This window comes from Drosophila virilis, chromosome 4 (genome assembly GCF_030788295.1).
Source record: "Drosophila virilis strain 15010-1051.87 chromosome 4, Dvir_AGI_RSII-ME, whole genome shotgun sequence".
Taxonomy (NCBI): domain Eukaryota; kingdom Metazoa; phylum Arthropoda; class Insecta; order Diptera; family Drosophilidae; genus Drosophila; species Drosophila virilis.
Window position 1 is genome coordinate 19,748,403 of NC_091546.1, and position 19,699 is coordinate 19,768,101.

Consider the following 19,699-nt stretch of genomic DNA (forward strand, 5'->3'; position numbering starts at 1 on the left):
TTTTGTTTTTTAAATATTTGCAATATTTAATTAATATTTATTGTTACACATATAATATTTACTTGCAAAGCTAATTGAATACGTTTCTTGTTGCTCATTGTTTAAGGTACATTTAGTTGATTATTTTTCTCTCCAGCTTCTTTTTTTTTTAATTTTTTGGATTTTTGAGCTTCTTTTGAACTATACTTGAACTTATACACTTAAAGAAAAACGTTGCTCCTTGCCTACTAATAAATATTTATATTATACAAAGTTTTCATAATTGCGAAGTGAGAGAAAGAGAGAGAGAAAGGGAGAGAGAGACAGAGCAGAGCTTACGGAATGAGATATTCGGAGGAGTTCTTAATAGAAACTTTAGTTACAATTATATACAAATTGTTGAAAACAAATTACAGAGCAAAAAATTAATTACATATAACTAAAATACTTTTTTTTTTTAATTTTTCTCTTTCGAGTATTTTGTGTTTTTTTTTTTTTTTGTTTAAAATTATTTTAACTTAGTTAAATTGCTTTAAATATTTTGCTAAATTTTTTTTGGGTACGTTTTTTTTCGTAAATTTTTCAATATATTTTTTTTTTTGGGATATTCAGAAATGCAGAGAGCGCGCGCTTTTAATCACACTGTGATTTGTCCAGAAACACAATGTCCCTATGGCTGTGCCGACGTGGTCGTCAATCCTTGGCCGTAATTGCCACGGGCGGGAACTGGCGTTCATCGTACAGCTTTGTGGGCGTGTCAATGGCATCGCACAGCTTACGAAACTTGGCGGAATCTACAAAATATGATAATAAAGCTGACCATATGACTTGATTTGGATATATTCTAAACGAACCGGACATGGCATCCGCCTGCTCGCCGCGCAATATGCCCGCATAGCTGTTGTCCGCCACAGGATCTGGATTCTCGATGAGCACACTGGCCGCACAGCTCTTCAGCATGGTCAGCGATTGCTGTGGCAGTGCAGCCGGCAGCGTCTTTGATTGCGTCTTTAGTACGCTTTCGCTTAGCTGCAGCTCAATGACATCCTCCAGGGCGCCGCGCAGATCGTGCACCGCCAGCAGCTTGCAGGCGCCACCGCGCTCCGCATTGAAGTCGTGCATATAGAGGAATCCATCCTCGCAGGCAATCAGCAGACGCAGCTCCTTTTGCACGCGAGTCAGTGCGCAGATGTTCCTGAGACCTGGCTGCGGCAGCTGCACCGTTGCAAAGGCGCGATCCTGGGCCAGCACATCGCTCACCTGGGCGGGCAGCAGCAGCGAGGACACCGCCTTGGTGAACATGCCGCCCCAGCTGGCTGCGGGCGCTTCCTCAGCTGCTGCCTCTGCAGCTTCTGCGTTCGCACCCCCAGTCGCAGTCGCCGTTGTCGTCGTCGCCGTTGTCGTCGTCTTCTCCTTGTCCGATTTGGCAGCCACTTCAGCTGTAAGACAAGCAATCAGTCAATTTTCTGGAATGGATTCATTTTGGGGCTTAGCACTCACCAATGGCCTTCAGCTCGGCCAGCTCCACGGCCCGGGCATCGATCTTGAAGACATGCACCGTCTCCGTGTTGGAGGAGGCGCACAAATAGTCACCGCCCGCTGCAAATACCAGAGATGCGATGCGCACGCAGCGCTTCACGCCGCGCCTGAACTCTTGCACCCGCTGGCCATTCTTTACGCAGAAGACGCGTATGACAGTGCCACGCTCCGATGCGGTGGCCAGCAGTGCGCCGCTGGGCGAGAAGGTCAATGCCGAAAGGGGCGTGTCATGCGCCTTAATCGTCATGCCCGTGCGCAGTTTGTGGGCATTGAAGATGCGCAGCTCGCCGCTGGACTGGCAGATGGGAAAGGCCAAATGTGAGTTGAGCGAGAGCGCGCACAGGCCCTGTTCATTTGGCGCTATATTCTCAATCGAGTGCAGGATCTTCATGTCGCGTATATCGTGTATGTGTATGCTCTCCGCGAGGCAGACAATCAGACGCTGGCGGTTCATGCGCACGCACAATATCTCCGACGGATAGAAGCAATTGCAAATGTCCTGTTTCTTCTTAAAGTGCAGCATCTTCAGGCAGTTGGGCTTCTGGGCGGTGACCAGCACCACCAGCGAACTGTTGAATAGCCTTTCCACAATCCGTATTTGCTCTGTGTTCTCCTTGGCAAAGATCTCCTCGACCTTATCCTGGCCACCAATCGAGTACAGACGCAGACCAGTGCTGCTCAGCACCGATAGGGAACTGTGGACGGGATAAGTAAAGAGTATTTTAAATATACCATATTTCTTAAACACTACTCAACACTTCTTCAGACATAATGTCTAATCAGTGTTGCTTGGAATCAAATAAGAGTAGCTTAATTTGCGCCTTAAAATGCAAAAAAAATTACCAACTTATAATATCAACATTTGCCATATATAGAAAAATATCCCGAATCAGGCTTTAAGCCAAACACCTATTAAAACACGTCACTCATCAACAACCTGATAATCACATTCATTATTTAATTAGCCCTCTCGGGCTTCCAAAAATTGCCGTAGTGGACGGTATTTCACGTCCCCATGGCGGGGTATTGGTTAAAGTTTTCAACTAGCAATAATCGCACCTCAGTAGAACTTCATTGGTTACGATATCGCCTCTGCGCAAAGATAACCTAACATAGGCAAAACAACGACTACTCCATGCGCGTACAGCTACAACCAGTTGAGAATTCTAAGTGACATACTCAAGCTGTGAAACGTTTTGTTGTTGCCAACTGTATAGCATGCTTTTGGGCTGCATTTTTGTTGTTGTTTGTGCGTATTTAGCCGGCAAATGCATCCCTCTTTGTTGTTTTTGTTGTCTGAAGCTTAGAGTAAGGGATGGTGCCGCTGCGGGTAGGGTAAATTGCACTTGAGAGGTTGTTGGTCGGTGACAGCTGCTTCAAATGCAGTTTCACAACTTAAATATTGGGGTGAAAATAGACATTTTTAAAAAAATAAAATTTGAAAAATAAATTTGACTACTTAAAATATTTAATAAAATATTTTTACGATATGCCTGCATTGGCATTCGAACTCGCACAACTTCGCACAGTATTGTTTGGCAGCACGGCAGCACATGTACAGCCGTAATTAAATATTCATTTAATATTTAAAAAAAAGTAGTTATGTGCATAAGGCAATTGTTGTTGCCAAAAAGGTTACTATATATACAAAATATTATTGCGTAAATATATAAATTAAATAACAACAAAAACCGCAGCAACAAGTAGCAGCCGTGTGCTAGAGTGTGACAGCTATATATGACCAAAAAATACCAAATACCAAAAGCAAGTAAATACCAGCATTGTGCTTATTTAGGTCATTTCCTTATTTGGTCTATTCTAATGCGATTTTTTATTTAATTATGCTACACACATTTTTGAACTGAGATCCGGGTATAAGATAGCTTTGTCGCACCTTTACACTTTGTACTTGGTACTTATTGCTAAAAACAACTAAATTAAATCACTGGGCGACAACTGCGATTCGCCCTCCGCCAAATATATGTGCATGGCCTTGTGCAGCAAAGCGATTCCCAGCTGCTTCTTCTGCTTCATGGTCCAGATCTGGGCCGGACCATAGTAATCCCCGCGCTTCATGTTCGTCAAATGCGTGAGGCCGAGCGCGTCTATGATGGACGCCTCGCGCGTATACGCATCTGTGGGCAGAATATTGTGGAAAACATGCAGGCACACGACGCCGCTGCCATGCTGCCAGATGTCCAGGATGCGCTGCAGCTTCTTGCTGCTAGCCTTGCCCGGCGGCGGCGGCGGTGATTTGAAAATCTCCGGCATTAGCAGGCAGCGTCCGGTACGCTTCTTACCCGTCGCCGGCTGCTGGAGATGGGCGCGCGTATGCTGACGCATTGCATCATAGAGATGGGCATATGGCCGTGTGGATTTGCCCTTGCCCACATAGAAAATGGCATCCAAAAAGCGCGACCAAATGCTCAGCGAATCGAGAAAGCTGCGCTCGCCCGGCAAATTCCTCGAGATGCGCGGATCAATCAACATATAAATGAAGCTCTGCTTCAGATGACCCTCGCGCAGCTGACGTCCACCCGCCGCAGCCGTGGCAAAGTGCGCCGCAGAGGCACACTCGTGCGCCATATACCGTTCGATGTGCTCGTAGTCCGCCTGGGAGCGCAGCGTATGATGCAGCTCCACGGAGTACTTGATCTGTGCCGCCTTCGCGTGCCGCTGCGCCGCCAGCAAAGCGGCCGTGTTCCGCTTGTACTTGATCAGCTGCTTGATGTACAGCCGCTTGGTGGTGTGCGTGATGGGGCCCACGGGCGGAGCGCCCAGCTGTGTCAGTTCCGCACGCAGTGCATCCGTCTCGTAGTCCAACGGCAGGCTCACATTGGTGCTAGCGCTGCTGTCCAGCTGCAACTTGGCTGGCGGCGCCAGCCGCTGATGCTTGGATTTGGTGGGCGGCTTTTCGGGCACATTCTGCAGCAGCTTGGTTTCATAGAAGACTAGGCCATTCTCGTCGTCCGTGTGCACATAGGCTTCGGTCATTTGCAGATAGTAGGATTTGTCTGGCGCTGGCTCTTCCGGAGCCGTATGGAAGCTCTGCTCCAGCACGCAGGCCTGCGCCACTTGCTCCACAAGCTGGCCAAAGGCGGCGCTGTTGCCTTCAGTTGGCGCCGCCTGCTCCCGCTGATCGCGCTGCTCATCCGCCTGGCGCAACGCCTGCTGCACATGCTGCTCGATGCTAAAGTCAGGCTGGGCCATGGCCTGCTCCACCAGCGTCTCGACATGCTCGGTCTGCAGCAGCGATTTGCGTGCACGTGAACGCTCCACCTTGTCGCGCCAGCTCTCGATAAGCGTGCGTCGTCCACAGGACGCCTCCTCCTGGCTGTGCGTCAGCTCCGCCAGATGATCGCGTGTGAGCGTAAACAGATTCACCGACTGTTCCGGATCGCTGATATCTGGAAATTTGGGCTGCGGTCTGCCACGCCTATGCGTTATATTGATGTAGTAGGGCGAGGTAACGTCATGGTTGTACTTGATGCCCGACTTGGGCGTCGCATGTTGCTGCTGTTGCTGCTGTTTCTGCTTCTGCGCCTGCTTCTCCCTGAGGATGTGATCGCGCATCAGCTGCAGCACCTCGAAATGGCACTCGTCAATGGCATAGTGCACGGCCAGCTTGTGCTCATCGTCCTCGATGTCCGGCCGGGCGCCATGCTCCAGCAGCAGACGCACCAGCTCCAACCGGCCATAGATTGCGGCTATGTGCAGTGCCGTCATGTTGCCGTCGCAGCGCACATTCACGTCCAGCTGATCGCTGGCGAGGAAGCGTTCCAGTATGCGCACGGCCAGCTGCTCGTTCGGCATGCCGCAAACATAGTGCAGCGGTGCGATTCCGCGCTCGCAGGGCACAATTCCGGCATTGATGGGGTTTCGGTCCAGCATGGAGAATATGTCCGATTCGTTCTCGTCCTCGAGTGCGTCCAGCAGCGTCAGGGCTAGGAAATTGGCGCGCTGCTCCATTGCATGTAGCGATTGCTTTTTTTTTTACACCCTTGCAGGTATTTAATTATCCAATTATTTTCCAATTTCCGCGTTTTCAATGTCAAATGCAGTTTTGCTTTGTTGTTGTTTATGTTTTGCGTGCGCTTGCTGCGATTTGGTATTTTTTTTCGTTTGGTATTTATTTTGTGTCTAACACTGCCACACTCAGTCAGCGGCGCCAGTGTTGCGAAGCGTTCGCTAGAGCGCACACTTTGAATTCAGCTACAAAAAGCTTTTGATTTGTTTTTGTTTTTGCTTATGCACAACCGTTGCTGGCTATGGAAACATTTGTGCTTGATATTTATGTCAAATTATATTTCAGGCACGTTTCTTCATACGAGAGCAGCAAATCTCATGCTGAGCGCAACACGTGTGTGCCTCGACTCAGACGAGGCTTTCAACGTTTTTTTTTTTGTTTGCTTCTTTTTGGGAATCAAAACTAGTTTCTCGGCAAAAGGCGTCGTCGCAAAAGGGGCTCAAGGTCACACTCAGCTGCATGAGACCCAAACCCCTTTTGCAAACCGATAACACGACGGCCTTGTTTGCGGTTTGTTTTTACAATTTTTGCGCGCGCCTCTCTTTTGTGTTGTTTACTAACAACTAACTTAAGCTGCGTATTACACATGATTAACAATAATATTTGTGTAAAATTGTGAAATGACGCACTCAAATCACAGCCGTAAAATGCATGATAAAAAAAACACAATCGACTCATAAATTAAACGCTCTGCCAAAAGTGCACGAGCAGGTTCATTCGCTTTAAAAGCAAGAGAAACATGCCGAGAGAAGTTAAGGAACTTATCAAAATTGAGCTACGAACCCAAATACACTTCAGATAGTGTATAAACAGGGTATATTATGCAAAACAAAGCGAAACGGCAAACCGCGTAAACAGCTGGCGTAAACAAAACAATGAAAACACAAATATTATGAAATGCTAAACTGCACTATTCGTGGCCAATGGACAATGGCAGCTTCTCAACACGTGTTTTTTTATGCCTTGCCGTTATCAGTTACTAAACGCCCCCATCCCCCATGCCCCCTGCAGCAGCAGCTATGCCCTTGAACTTGACAATCAAATGTAAGGGAAATGTCTAATTAGTTTTTTTTGTGCGGTGCATTCACCCGCGTCGCGCTTTTAAAAGCTAATTGATTTGTTCTGATTAGAAAGCGCTTGCATGCTATCTCTTTTTCGCTGCTTGAGCTCTTTGTTCTCGCTTTATGACGCGCGACTATCAGGTTTGTTTGTTGGTGTGCCTCATATAATTGCGTCCGTTTATGTATGTACGTACATATGTGTGTGCCAAATACATACATACATACATGCTTTAAGTGTTTTCTTTTTCGGATTTTCGCAATAAGCAGCAATATATTGATTGTTTTTGTTGTTGCTGCCACTGTGTGCGTCACTTGCACTTTACCCGGGCACAGAGCATGGAGAGTGTGAGAAAGAGCGAGAGCGGGAGAGTAGTCTAATGGCATGTAACGGGGGTTTTGCCAGTAAGTTAACCTCAATATGACATCAGCTGAGCAAAAATAAACAATCTTTGACATAAAACAACAAATTTCACTAACTAACTAATTAAACGAGTTTATTCAGTTTGCAAGTCACAAAAGCAGCAGCAGCAACAAAACAAATAAAATAATATACACATACATACATACATAAAGAAGACAGCATCAGCTGTTGCGCATTTACAGTATGTGTGTATGCTCGTGTGCGTGTATTGGCGCATTGACGCTTATTACACTGTCTAGAAAAACGAACAATTTGAGCTTTAACATTTTTTGTCAATGTTAAGATGATGTCAGATTTACTTTGGCCTAAATGGACCCAATTTCAGAACATTAAATCATAATAACCAATCACTTGTAGCTAATTTGGTGTTTTACCGTGTTGGCTAGTGTTCATGAGTAGTTTGCCATTACCTATATTTCATAATAAATGTATGCATGTCATTCTTATTAGAACTGGTTGTTTGCATGTTCTAATAAGCAAAACGACGCCAATACACGCTCGCATACACATGCACACACACTGATACACACACACACATACACACGTACTGATAGGCTCTGTTACAGTTCAGCTATTAGCTGCCATTGTTTCCGCTCCCGTCACCACCCCCGCTCCCAGCAGCTGTACGCTTGTTTACTTGTCTCGTTTGTCGTTGGGTGTATCTGAGAGATTTTTTTGCTGCATATTTGTTTTTTTCGCCACAATGACCTTTATTATATCGAAGGAATATGTCTATTGGTGTGTGTTGTGGGGGAAGGGGGGGAGATATGGTGTGTAATTTGTTGTAACTTACGTAAAATCCTGGTTAAAATTCATTTGATATGCTGCCATTTTAGCAATCTGTTACAGCTGTTTTATCAATGTTAAATATCGTATTTCACACACTTTCACTTGCGTTTTTATTTTTCGTTTGATTTAATTCGATTTTGATTTAATTAATTATTGCTCTTTTCACATTGAAAAACGCAAAAATATACACAAAGAGATAACACTGTATGTTGATATTTTAAATGTTAAGCTACAAATTCGATTTTCAACCTTGTTTTTGTCCGTCTTTGTTGTTTTTCTACGCTCTTCTTATTTGCTTCTGTTACATTTTCAAACAAATGTTAATATACCAAATCATAATTGAGCTGTTCAGCACCAATCGAGTAGTTTCGTTAAGTGAGTCAAGTTTGCTCATCACTAGTCTGGGTAAATTGTCCGACCGCCACAGTTTATCGGTCGCCTATCGGTTCTCATGCGTCGAAAAATAAAGTAATAGTATAAAAGTAATTAAAATTATGCTTAATTCGTGCAATAAAACTCTGTGCATTAAGTGTACTTGAAGATAAAACAAATGCTGTGCGTTCTTTGTACTATTGTTGCTATTTTGCAAGTTTAGTTAACAAGATTTTGAGGGCCTTACACATTTTTTCAGCAGACGCATGAAAAATGGCGGCGTCTTCAGCTACGGCTGAATGTAAAGAAGAATGTAAAGATAAAGATGACGATGCATTAACCACAACGCTACATTCATGTGCAAACGATCCAGATTTTGCGGTAATTTGTGCATTTTTGCAAAAATTTGCCAAAGATTTGGGCTTGGCTTTGCCAAATTTCAAGCATTTGCAGGAGTGGTTGACAAACAACGATGAAGGTACGTGTGTATGTATGTATGTGCGTGCATATGTATGCAACTGTGTGAGTAGTGTATATGCGCGTGTGTGTGTGTATGCGATTGAGAGAGAGCGAGAGAGAGAGAGAGAGAGGAATGCTTGCTTGTTTGTATTATTGTTTGGTATGGAGCAAAGCGGAGACCATAAAAAATGCAGCTGAAAACGAGAACAAAAACAAAAACAACAATCAAAACATTTCGATTAACTTTGCACACATACACTGCTTTTCTCTTTCAGTGGCCGAACTGCGCGATCTGCACATTAAGCTGTTGCGTAAAACACGCAAAACGGTGCACGAAAAAAGTTGGGAATCATCGGTGAGCAAATTCTGTTTCGGCTACTCCCTGCAGGATGCCTGGGAGATTGAGCGTTTCGGCTATCGCAACTCCAGCCTGAAGGTCAAGCTGCGTATCCTACGCGTGAGTATCAAGACGGGAGAGGAAGTTTGCAAATCAATTTTCTTCTTCAATTCAAAAGTTTGATATTAATCCTTCAATCCTTTGCTTGCAGGAACTGCTTGAGAGCCAATTCGAACGTAATGCCAAATTTCGTGCGAATATTCTAACGCAAAATGCGAGCACATTGCGTGCACAGCCAATAGGGCGTGATCGTTTGGGCCACGCCTACTGGCTAACACAGGATGGCGACTGCAATTTGCGCATTTATCAGGAGCATTTGGACGAGGAGATATGGCAGGTGGTGGCCACCAATCGAGATGAATTTGTGAATTTGATTGCACGCCTGCGCGGCAATGAGGTGGTGCTGCCCTCCAAGGATATCGGCGAGGCAGATGAGGATACCACAAGCAGCAGCAGCAGCAGTCACAATGCACCGCCGCCAGCTGCAACCACAGAACAGCGGTCAGAACAAGATGATGATTCGCACGAGGCAAAGGTGCCCAACTTGAAGATCAAGCTGCGCACGCCCGAGCAGCAGCAGCAGCAGGAACAACCGGAAGCGGAACTAAAGCCCAAAAAGGTCAAGGTGAGTATATAAGCTGAAATTTACCAAATTACTCTAATTACCCCACAATCCATTGCAGCCACTGCTTATAACACAGGCCAAACTAAGTGGCTCGCCAGCGCCGGCTAAGAAGAGGCCGTTGGAGGATTCGGACGGTAGTCCACCGTTGGCTTCGGAGGAACAGCATAAGAAGCAGCGACCCACACTGTTGGACACAAAACGTATTAAGAAGCCCAGTCGCTATGAGAGCACTAAATCCGAAGATGACAACGAAGTCGACTCGGAAGACTCGGAGTTGGATGAGGGCGAGGAGGAGGAGGAGGAATCGCTTGATGGCGAAGAAGAATCCCTTGATAGTGCTGCTGCTGACGAGGATGAAAACGAGCGAAAATTTAACGAAGACGATGAAAATGATGAAGATGATGATGAGGAGGATGAAGATGAAGATAATGAAGTCGGCGAAGCCATTGAAGAGCCCACGTTAATAGTTCACGGCCAGGGATCCGGTCGCGACTGTGAGGCCTTGCCAGATGATGTACAGTTTCTTAGCGACTTTGCAGCTAATGAGGAATTGGATGCGCCTGTGGGCGAGACAATCGTTGAACCGCTCTACTATGTGCTCGGCTCTGGCAGCGGCGCTGAGTGTCTGGTTGGCAATGGCAATACGGAAACCAGTGCTGAGGAGGAGCCCACAGCCAAGAACGAGCCAAAGGCTACGTTCTTTTTCGGCGAGCCTGGTTGCCTTAAACTAAGTCCCATCAAACAGACGCCAAAGCAGGAAACTAAACGCAGCATATTCGATAGCATAGGCGAGCCAGAACCAGAGACAGAGCCAGAAAAAACCAATGGAGAGAGCCTAAAGCCGGCAGAAAACGAAAACAAGCTGGCGCCAGCGCTCAATGGAAATGAGTCACCGGAGCAGCAGCAAGAGCTGGAAACGAAACCCCAGCCTAGTTCTGAAAGTGACAAAATTGTAGTTGAAGCAAAGGTGTCAGCACCAGAGCCATCGGACAAGCCAGTGGAAATTGCGACTGAAAAGCCAAGTGCAACACAAGAAATCTCAAATGAACAAAAGGAGGAAAAGCCTGAAAAATCCGAAGAAAACATCGAACAAGTGTACAAGGTGCGACTGATAGAAACGGCAGACGAAGCGCTAGAAATAGTTAAGAAAAGCATTGAAGCCGAAACAACAAAAGAGGCAGATGAATCGGAGCCCAGAAAGAAGCTTCAAACTGTAGCTGAAAAAACGGAAGATATTAAAAAACAAAACACAAATCATGCTGACAAAGAAGAAGAACCCAAACCCATAAAAGAAGCAACCGCAGCTGAAAAGCATGCAGAACCTGCAGCTGAACCAGCTAAAGAAACGCTGGAAAACAATACGAAAACGGCCGCAAACGAACAAGCTGAGCCGCAGCAGGCAACAGCAGTTGCAATTATCAGCGAATCTGTTGAACCAGCTGCAAATGGAGCAAACATCGTTGAAGCCGACGTAACCGCTGCTGTTGCGGCTGCTGCTGAAATACCTGCTAGTGAGCCGGTTGCTGAATGTGGCCACGACAAAAAGTTAACGCAGACAGTACAAAATGAATTGCCTAGCACCTCGAAGGTCGTAAGCCCAATAGATAATCAAAACGTCAAGCCTGAAAAGCCTATAGAAAACAAATCCCTAGAGCCGAGCTGTGAAGCAAAGACAACCAAGGACAGCAAGCCAGAAATTGTGGTCTCAAGTGAGGCACCCGTGAGCCAGGACAGAAAACTAATGCTGCTGCCCAATCGCAAGCGTCGTCTGGCCGAGTTTGCAGCGCCCGCAGCGCGTCAGTCCACATCCGAAAGTGAACTGGACGTACATGGCGAGCTTCAGCTGGAGGATGAGCAACAACAGCAAGTGGATGGCTTGGATAACGATGACGATTTGGATATTGGCGGTAAGCGCTTCAAAATGCGCCCAAAGATCACCAACGTTGAGGTGCGTCGCAAGGTGGAGGCGCAGAAAACACAAATCGAGGAGACCACCTCCTCGAGCGGCGAGGAAGATGCGCGCAGTCGCCGCAAGATCATTGCGCCCAAACGTCATCTGGAGAAGCCCAATCCGGTTAAGCAAAAGCCCACGCTGGCCGAAATCATTGAGAAGAAATTGAAAAAGACGCCGGAAAAGCCAAAAGAAGAGCTGCCCGAGCAGCAGGCGCAGCCACCGCCACCGTCGCATCCGGCGACAACGTCAACGACAACGATGCAGCCAGTCAACGAGGTTACGCCGCCCGCAGCAGCAAAAGTCGAGCCAGTGCCGTTTACACCGCCCAAAAAGTCGCCCATTACGAAGCCACTGAAAAAGAATTTGCTTACCCAAATCCGTCAGGAGGAGAGCGACGAGGAGGCCATACCCAGAAAGCGCACCAACAGCGAAACAGTTGTCGCTCCGGCGCCAGTTAACCCAGGCTTGGAGTCCACACTGCAACGCAAACGGCGCAGCAGCGAGGAAGCCAAGGAGTCCAAGGAGGCCAGCGCTGGCGAAGAGTTGCCCGCAATTAGCGAGAAACTCAAGCGTAACAATGATCAGCAATTTCTCGAGGAGGAACCGCCCACATCAGCACCTCAGGAGTCACAGCCAGGCAAGCAGTCGACACCACAGCCGCCGGTTAAGCAAGCAACACCTCCACCCGTCAAGCAGGCAACACCTCCACCCGTCAAGCAGGCAACACCTCCACCTGTCAAGCAAGCAACACCTCCACCCGTGAAGCCAGCAACACCGCCTCCCGTGAAGCAAGCAACACCTCCACCCGTTAAGCAAGCAACACCGCCTCCCGTGAAGCAAGCAACACCTCCACCCATGAAGCAAGCAACACCTCCACTCGTCAAAGAATTTGCAGCTGTGCCCGTGAAGGCAGCAGCAGCTGCTTCTGTCAAGCAGGAAACGCTACCAATCAAAAAAGGAACAACCCCTCCCGGCAAGCAAGCGACGCCACCATCGGTTAAAAAGGAGGCATCACTGGTCAAGCAGACAACACCACCAGCTGCTAAGGAGGATACGCCACCACCAGCAGAAGCCTTGGGACGGCGCTCTGGACGTCGCGGTGGCGCCGCAGTAGTCTATTCTGAGCTGCCGCAGCCCAAGCGCACCAGGGGTGGCCCCAAAGAAAAGCCCGTCGTTGAAAACAAGCAGCATATCAAAGAAGATCCACTCAAAACTGAAGAAGAGCCCCAGGAAGAGGTGAAGGGCGAGGCGGAGGAGCAGCCGCAAACAGTTAAAGCAGTCAAATCAAAGGAGGAACCCAAGGAGGAATTAAAAAGTGATCCACTCGCTGAGGAGGAGCTAACGATCAAGGAAGAGCCTAAAACCAAGGCAGAAACTGAAGAGCCAGCGGAAAAACCAAAGAGTTTAGAGCCCAAGGAGGAGATTGCAAAACCAGCTGGCGTCGGGCGTGGCCGTGGTCCGCGCAAAAAGCGTGAGGTGGACACCACGAACATAATTGATACCAACGATTCGGAGACGCCGGTGCGTCAATCGCGTCGCATAGCGCAGCAGAAGATCAAGGAAGAGGCAGAGCGACGCAAATTGGAGGAAGTGGCGTTGCGCAGCATGAAACAGCAGCTGAAGAACAAGAAGAAGGCTGAGAAGGAAGCGGATCCCACAGTGCTAGAGCCCTCGGCAGAGTCCGAGTCCTTTGAGTCGGCCAGCGAGGCCGAAGAGACCAAAAAGAAGATCAAGAAAAAATGCCCCGGCAAGGATGGCTGGTCCTCGGACTCCGAGGAGCAGGCTGAAACCGAGGAGGAGGAGGAAGAGCCACCACACTATGAAACAGATCCCGGCTCGCCGCTCTTTAAATCCGATCATGAATTCTCACCCGAATCGGAACTGGAGGATGACAGCCAAGTGGTGCCCATGAAACGGGCTCGCACATTGCGCAAAGAGAACGCCGACGATAACGAGGATTACGCAGCCGCCGCAGATGCGGACGAAGCGTGCCAGAAGTGCGGCAAATCGGATCATCCCGAATGGATTCTCTTGTGCGATACGCCCGGCTGCAACAAAGGCTATCACTGCTCCTGTCTCAGTCCCGTGCTTTTCTACATACCCGAGGGCGATTGGCACTGTCCGCCCTGCCAGCAGGAGCAGCTCATCGTTGCCCTCGAGCAGAAGCTGCAGCAGTTCGATGATCTGGTTGCTCGCAAGCACCAGGAGAAACTTTTGGCCGAGGAGGCGGTGGTAAGATTATCCTTCACGTACACTCTTACATTGGTTGTTTTAAAAGTCTTGGATTCCCAATGAGGATTACTATTTTTTTTGAATTTTCCTGAAATCCATTATTACCTAGTATGTACCCTAAGTAAGGGTATTCAAACCGACGACCTTACGAAAGATATGATCTCAACGTTGTAGCTTGTCCGTCTGTATTTACTTCTTCCTCATGCGACATCTTAACATCTGCCATATCTCCAGAAATCATTAAAGGGTATATGACAAACGGAAGGAAACTTTTCTTTTCCGATCTGCATAAAAAGCTGAGACGGGCTGATTGTGTCCGTCTGCCTGCCCGTTCGTCTGTCCGTATGTATATGAACGCTAAGATCTCAGAGACTGAGATCGATGGATGATAAATTGATCCATATTCGCGAAATCGATAAAAATCGATATCAACCTTGCGTTTTATGATATATCCCGCCTAAGAGCTCTTGTGCAAGAAGCTACAGACATCGAATTTGTCTTTCTATTGCACAGATAGATGAGGATTATAGCAAATCAGCAAAAGCTCACTATATGTTCATCAAATCGATAAATATCGATTTCAGATTGGGTTCTTTCAATCATATCTCGGAGCTTATAAGAGATAGAGGCAACAAAAAATCGAATTCTTAAAGCCAGAGTCTTGCGCTTTGGTGATATATGCACGCTTTTGAGTGTCATAATTAGGCTCTGAAAATTAAAAAAAAAAATAGAACTTTAAACACCCGAAATATTCAAGAATGCATTTCCCATTAAGCATAAATTGAACGCGTGTTGTGTGCGTGTGTGTGTTTAAATGCATGAAATGCTGTGGCAGGATGTTGGAATGTGTCCAAGTCGGAAATGCACACACAAATATGGAAAAATAGCTGTTTGTATGCGCAAAAGTTAATGGGAATGCACATTTAGGCCTGGAACAGGATATTTTCTAGACTCGCCCCGTTGCAATGGAATCGTAATGGAAACTTAGGAATCTGCAGTTGATAGAAACCGAACTCCCTTTCACTTTACTGCTTTAATGCTTTGACTGATATAAAATCCTAACCTGTTAGCGCCAAGCGGAAGCCGCAGCAGCTGCCCGCACTGCCAGCGAGCTGGAGGAGCGATCCAATGCGAGAAAGAAGGATGTCAATGATGACGGCGAAGATGATGAGGATGACGATGACGATGATGATGACGACGATGACGATGGCGATGGCTCCAGCAAGGCCAATAAGCGCTCCAAGCCGGAAAAGACGAAGAGACGACGTGGAGACGGACGCAGCAATCGGCGAGCAGCTAAACGCGGCACCCGGCGACGTCGCGGTGGCAAGGACGACGCTTCGGACAGCGGCAGCAGCGCCACGAAGAGCGGCAAACAACAGTCGGGCGGCGCGGGAGGCGCACGCTCGGGTGGCAGCTCCAGCAGCAGTTCCAGCAGCAGCAGCAACAGCAGCAGCTACTCGGACTCGGACGATGAACCCATTTACAAGCTGCGCAAGCGTCGGCAGATCAATGTCAGCTATCGGCTCAATGAATACGATGATCTGATCAATTCGGCGCTAAAGAAAGAGATGGACGAGGTGGCGGGGGCTGGGAATCTGGGCAGGGGCAAGGACATCAGCACCATCATCGAGGCGGACAAGGAGAAGACGCGACGCGAAGAGGAGGGCGACGATCAGCCCGAGGAGGGTGCTCAGGCGCAGGTCAAAGCGGCAAAGGACACATCAGACACACAGCACAAATCCAGCAACGAGGATGACAGCAACGACGACAACGAGGATGAGCAGCCGCTGAAAACGGTGGGCAAGTCCAAGAGCAAGGCGGCTCAGCCGGTCAAAAAGAAGGCACGTAAGCTGACCACACTGGATGTTAGCTCCGAGGAGGATCATGGCAGCGATGAGGACTTTAAGACTTCCAGTTTCTCGGACGAGGATAGCTCGCAATCTGCCTCGGATGATTCCGATTCCAGTCTAGAGGTCTATCGCCGGCCCGGGCGTGGCAAAAAGCAGCGCAAGGCAGCCCGACGTGCGGCACGTGAGCGCCGCAAGGATCGCAAATTTGTGGTGGAGGAGAGCGATGAAAGCGACGACGAGGATCTACGACAGCAACGCTCCAAGTCCAATAAATCACAAAAGAAGAAAAAGAAAGAGGATTCCGACTATACGGAAACGGAAACCGACGACGATGATGACAACGGTTCCGAGTTGTCGGAGAACATGGACAGCGCTGATCTGTGCGATGACACGACCAGCGAAAGCGAGGACGGCGCCTGGCATCCATCGAAGCGTAAGAAGGCAGCCGCCGCCAAGAAATCCTCCATGGCCATTGCACGCAAGTCGCCCAAATTGAAGAAGCCCGCCAACAAAAAGACCAAACAGCTCGAGTATTCAGACGATGACATCAGCGAGAGCGAGGAGGAGGACGAAGAGGATGACGACGATGAAGTCCAGATGGGTGCCAATGGTGCGCCAATGTCGGGCAAAGGTTCCGGCAAGCAGCCACGTTCGCAGCCCTTAAAGAAGACGACAACAACGACAGCAACGTCGGCGCAGGCGCAGTCGTCCGGCAAGGGCAAGGGCAAAGGCAAGGGCACTAAGAAAAAGAAGAAGGCGGCTTCCTCGGACGATGGCGGCGGCGGCGGCGGCTCCGATGAGCGTACGCGTACACGAGGCCGTCGCTATGCCTACATTGAGGACTTTGATGACGATAGCTCCGATGGCGGCATTAAGCCGGGCGTACAGCGACCGGATACACCGCCCGAGGAGCGTCAGAAGTTCATACAGAAGCAGGAGGAGATCAAGCGCATGCTTGCCGAAAAGAATGCCGAGGGCGCCAAGCTAGCGGCAACGCCACGCCTAACCCCCATCAAGGGCTCAACAGCAGTGGCAGGCCCAGCGGCAGCAGCAGCAGCAGCTGCAGCCGCTTCCCAGCAGCTGAAGCAGCGCACGCCCAGCAAAGTAGGTGCTACTCCTGGTGCAGGTGATTCGCTGTCTACGGTGCCGTTGTCTGTAATACGTCAGGCCAAGGTGCTGGACATTGATTATCTGCATCGCAAGGGCGAGGCCATTGATGATCTAGACGATGTGGACTCGGAGCTGGATGATGCCGAGCTGCCCGACTTGCCCGAGGATATGGAGGATGCCATTGCGCGCATGGTGGTCGAGCAGTTAAGTTCGGAGTCATCTGTGCGTGATCTGCCGCCACCGGACGAGGTGTTGCGCCATGCCACGCCAGCCAAAGCGAAGGTGACCAAACAGTTGCCAACAACGCCGCCGGAGACGTTGCCCAGCGCCTCGGGACTTCAGGAGCCGCTGCGCAAACGCTTGCCCATGCCCACAATGCATCCGCCGCTGCTGCGACATCAGTTCTCGCCGCATGGTCCACCAGGTGGGCTGCCCGCCTCGCTGCTGCCGCCGCCGCCAGCGGGTCAACAACAACAACAACAACAGCAGCAGCAGCAGCAACAGCCGCCACCAGGCATGCATCCAATGCTGCAGAGGCATTTGGCACCACCACCGCCGCAGGCCATGCAGCTGCTGCAAAATGCTCTCTCAGCGCCGCTGGGCCAGCCGTTGAGTCGCGCGAACTATGCGCCGGCACAGCAACAGCAGCCGCTGTCGGCCATGCAGCGTCTGCCCTTGGGCATGTCCATGCCAGCTGCTGCAGCAGCACATCTGATGCAGGCCGCCGCTGCGGCTGCTAATGTGCGTCCGCCGGCGCCAGCGCCCGATTCCAAGCCGCGTGGTCGCCGAAAAAAGGTGACGCCTCTGCGGGATCAACTGCAGAAGCAGCAAACCGCTGCCGCTGTCACCGCCGCCACATCCTCAGTGGGCAACGAGAAGCCAGCAGCTTCGGGCAAGGCGCCGCAGCCGCCGCCGTCGCTGCCAGCGCCGCCACAGTTGTTCAAGCCACACGAGGATGCGCCGCAGTCGGTCAACGTCTCGCAGGCTTCTGTCATTACACGCATGCCCATGGCCTCGCTGCTGCCGCCGGCCCATGCACGCGGACCACCACAACCGCCGCCCGGCGCTGGCATGTATCCGAGCAGCGCGGAACTGGCACGTTTCTATGGCCAGCCGCTGCCGCCGAGCTCCGCATTGCGACCCACCTATGGCGCTCCGCCGCCATTGCGTGGTGCACCGCCGCCCACGTCGACTGCGGCTGCACCGCCTGGCAGTGGGCCCAATGCACGTCCACCGCCCTATCTGCACGGCCCGGAGCATCATGGCGGTCCACCGCCGCCTGGCTCCCTGGCCAGTGTCTATGGCGCCGGTCCGCCACCGGCGCGGCATGCTTCACCGCATCTAAATCCCTACAGGTAGATTGAAGACTGTCAGCTGATTTTTGTATATTTCCATTCTAATATATATATTTTGCTTATAGAGCACCGCCTATTTATGGCAATCCCAACTATCCGCCGCGTGTGGGACCGCCCGGCAGCGCCAATATGCGGCCCGGCCCTGTGGACTATGCAGCCGGTGCGCGTAAGTAGCAAAATATGTGAATTACTAGCTTAATGTTAAACCAATCTATAATTTTATTTAGGCGGCTATCCACCCTATGGCTACTATCCACCACCATTGAGCACACCGCCCGCGCATGCAGCTGCGCCCAGTTCGGTGATTGTCAGTGCGCCGCCGCCGCCGCCGCCTGCCACGCCCACAAATCATTCAGTATCCGCACTGACGCGCGGCAAATCGCCAGCACCAACAGCAGCGCCAGTTGTGGCGCCTCCTCCTGCCGCAACAGCACCACCGCCCACACCGCCAGCCGCCGTCACGCCACCGTCGGTGATAACCAGCAAGAAACTGATCACACTGGAGGCCTACTCCAATACCAAATCGCCGCTAGCTGAAACAACGACAACAACAGCGGATTCGCCAGCTGCCGTGGCCGAGGAGGACTCCAGCTCGGCGCACGGCAGCAGCAGCACCGCCGTCGCAGCGAACAGTGTGGGCGGTGGTGTCGGCGAGTTTAGCGGCCTGGTGAGCTACTTTAGCTCCCAGCAGGATGATTATGATACATAACAAACGCCGGCAACCGCCCAAGCTTGTATATAATGTAGTTGATCTATATAGAAATGTATAATGTGTAGAGTATGCGAATGTCCTATGCTAAAGGGGGGCATGTGGCTAGCCCCCGTTTTAGGCGACTTATTGAAAATTTCAATCCTCACACACACACGCAAATACACACACACACACACACACGCAATCAAAAAGTGCATATATATATAAAAGTAGCGTAGAGTCTTTTACAACAACAAAAAACTATGGGAAACTTGTCAACTCGTTGGTTTTTTTTTTTTTTAATTAAATTAAATTTATATTTATTTTAAGTTTAGGCTCCTATTTACTTGACCCTATGCTCTATGTACTCCTAGAGTCGCTTCAACAACAGCTACAACAACTTAAGTATTTTAGTTTAATTGTATAGTACGATATACGGCAGTTCGATTTGTTAATGTTCGATTAGTAGATCGAGCGATATCAATTATAGAAGCATTGCAAAACAATTATGATAATAATTTATATATATATATATATATATGAATACCTACTACACCATTACCCCATATGATATATGCGTATATATAGTAAACTAAATTAAACTAAACTACAAAATAACTAACAGTGCATATTATACAAAAAGTTAATTTACTTAACAACTATGGATAAAATGACGTATACTACAAATGAAATTAACGAGAAGCAAATCATCAAATAAATCTAATATTAGTTGAATAAAAAAAAATTAAAATATATTTGTCAGCCTTCTATACCCTTCTAGAGGGTATTATAATGTGGTCATATGATGTGTAATCCATAGAAGGAGACACTTCCT

At 49.1% G+C, this 19,699-nt stretch overlaps 3 protein-coding genes and 1 non-coding gene across 5 annotated transcripts; 1 reads left to right on the plus strand and 3 right to left on the minus strand.

Annotated features, from left to right (window-relative positions):
- Positions 1 to 97: 97 nt before the first annotated feature.
- Positions 98 to 8,122, minus strand: Atg18b (Autophagy-related 18b). Of its 2 annotated transcripts, none has more exons than XM_015172693.3 (4): positions 7,821 to 8,122; positions 1,480 to 2,213; positions 834 to 1,418; positions 98 to 773 (listed from the first exon to the last, which is right to left on the minus strand). In XM_015172693.3, the coding sequence occupies exons 1-4, from the start codon at positions 7,856 to 7,858 to the stop codon at positions 673 to 675; spliced, it is 1,458 nt and encodes a 485-aa protein (XP_015028179.1). In that variant the 5' UTR covers positions 7,859 to 8,122; the 3' UTR covers positions 98 to 672. The 2 variants fall into 2 exon arrangements, with proteins under 2 accessions (XP_015028179.1, XP_002051409.2); XM_002051373.4 differs by lacking the exon at positions 7,821 to 8,122 and adding an exon at positions 2,362 to 2,444.
- Positions 2,463 to 5,917, minus strand: LOC6627606 (ankyrin repeat and LEM domain-containing protein 1). Its single transcript, XM_002051372.4, has one exon. The coding sequence runs from the start codon at positions 5,485 to 5,487 to the stop codon at positions 3,451 to 3,453; it is 2,037 nt and encodes a 678-aa protein (XP_002051408.1). The 5' UTR covers positions 5,488 to 5,917; the 3' UTR covers positions 2,463 to 3,450.
- Positions 2,483 to 2,622, minus strand: LOC6627607 (U4 spliceosomal RNA). Its single transcript, XR_049068.2, has one exon. It is a non-coding gene; the product is annotated as a U4 spliceosomal RNA (small nuclear RNA).
- Positions 8,123 to 8,232: 110 nt separating the features above from the next.
- LOC6627605 (titin homolog) lies at positions 8,233 to 19,599 on the plus strand. The gene is made up of 7 exons (XM_015172540.3): positions 8,233 to 8,666; positions 8,923 to 9,104; positions 9,196 to 9,669; positions 9,728 to 13,855; positions 14,926 to 18,173; positions 18,239 to 18,339; positions 18,401 to 19,599. Exons 1-7 carry the CDS (start codon positions 8,462 to 8,464, stop codon positions 18,880 to 18,882), a joined length of 8,820 nt encoding a protein of 2,939 aa, XP_015028026.1. The 5' UTR covers positions 8,233 to 8,461; the 3' UTR covers positions 18,883 to 19,599.
- Positions 19,600 to 19,699: the final 100 nt, after the last annotated feature.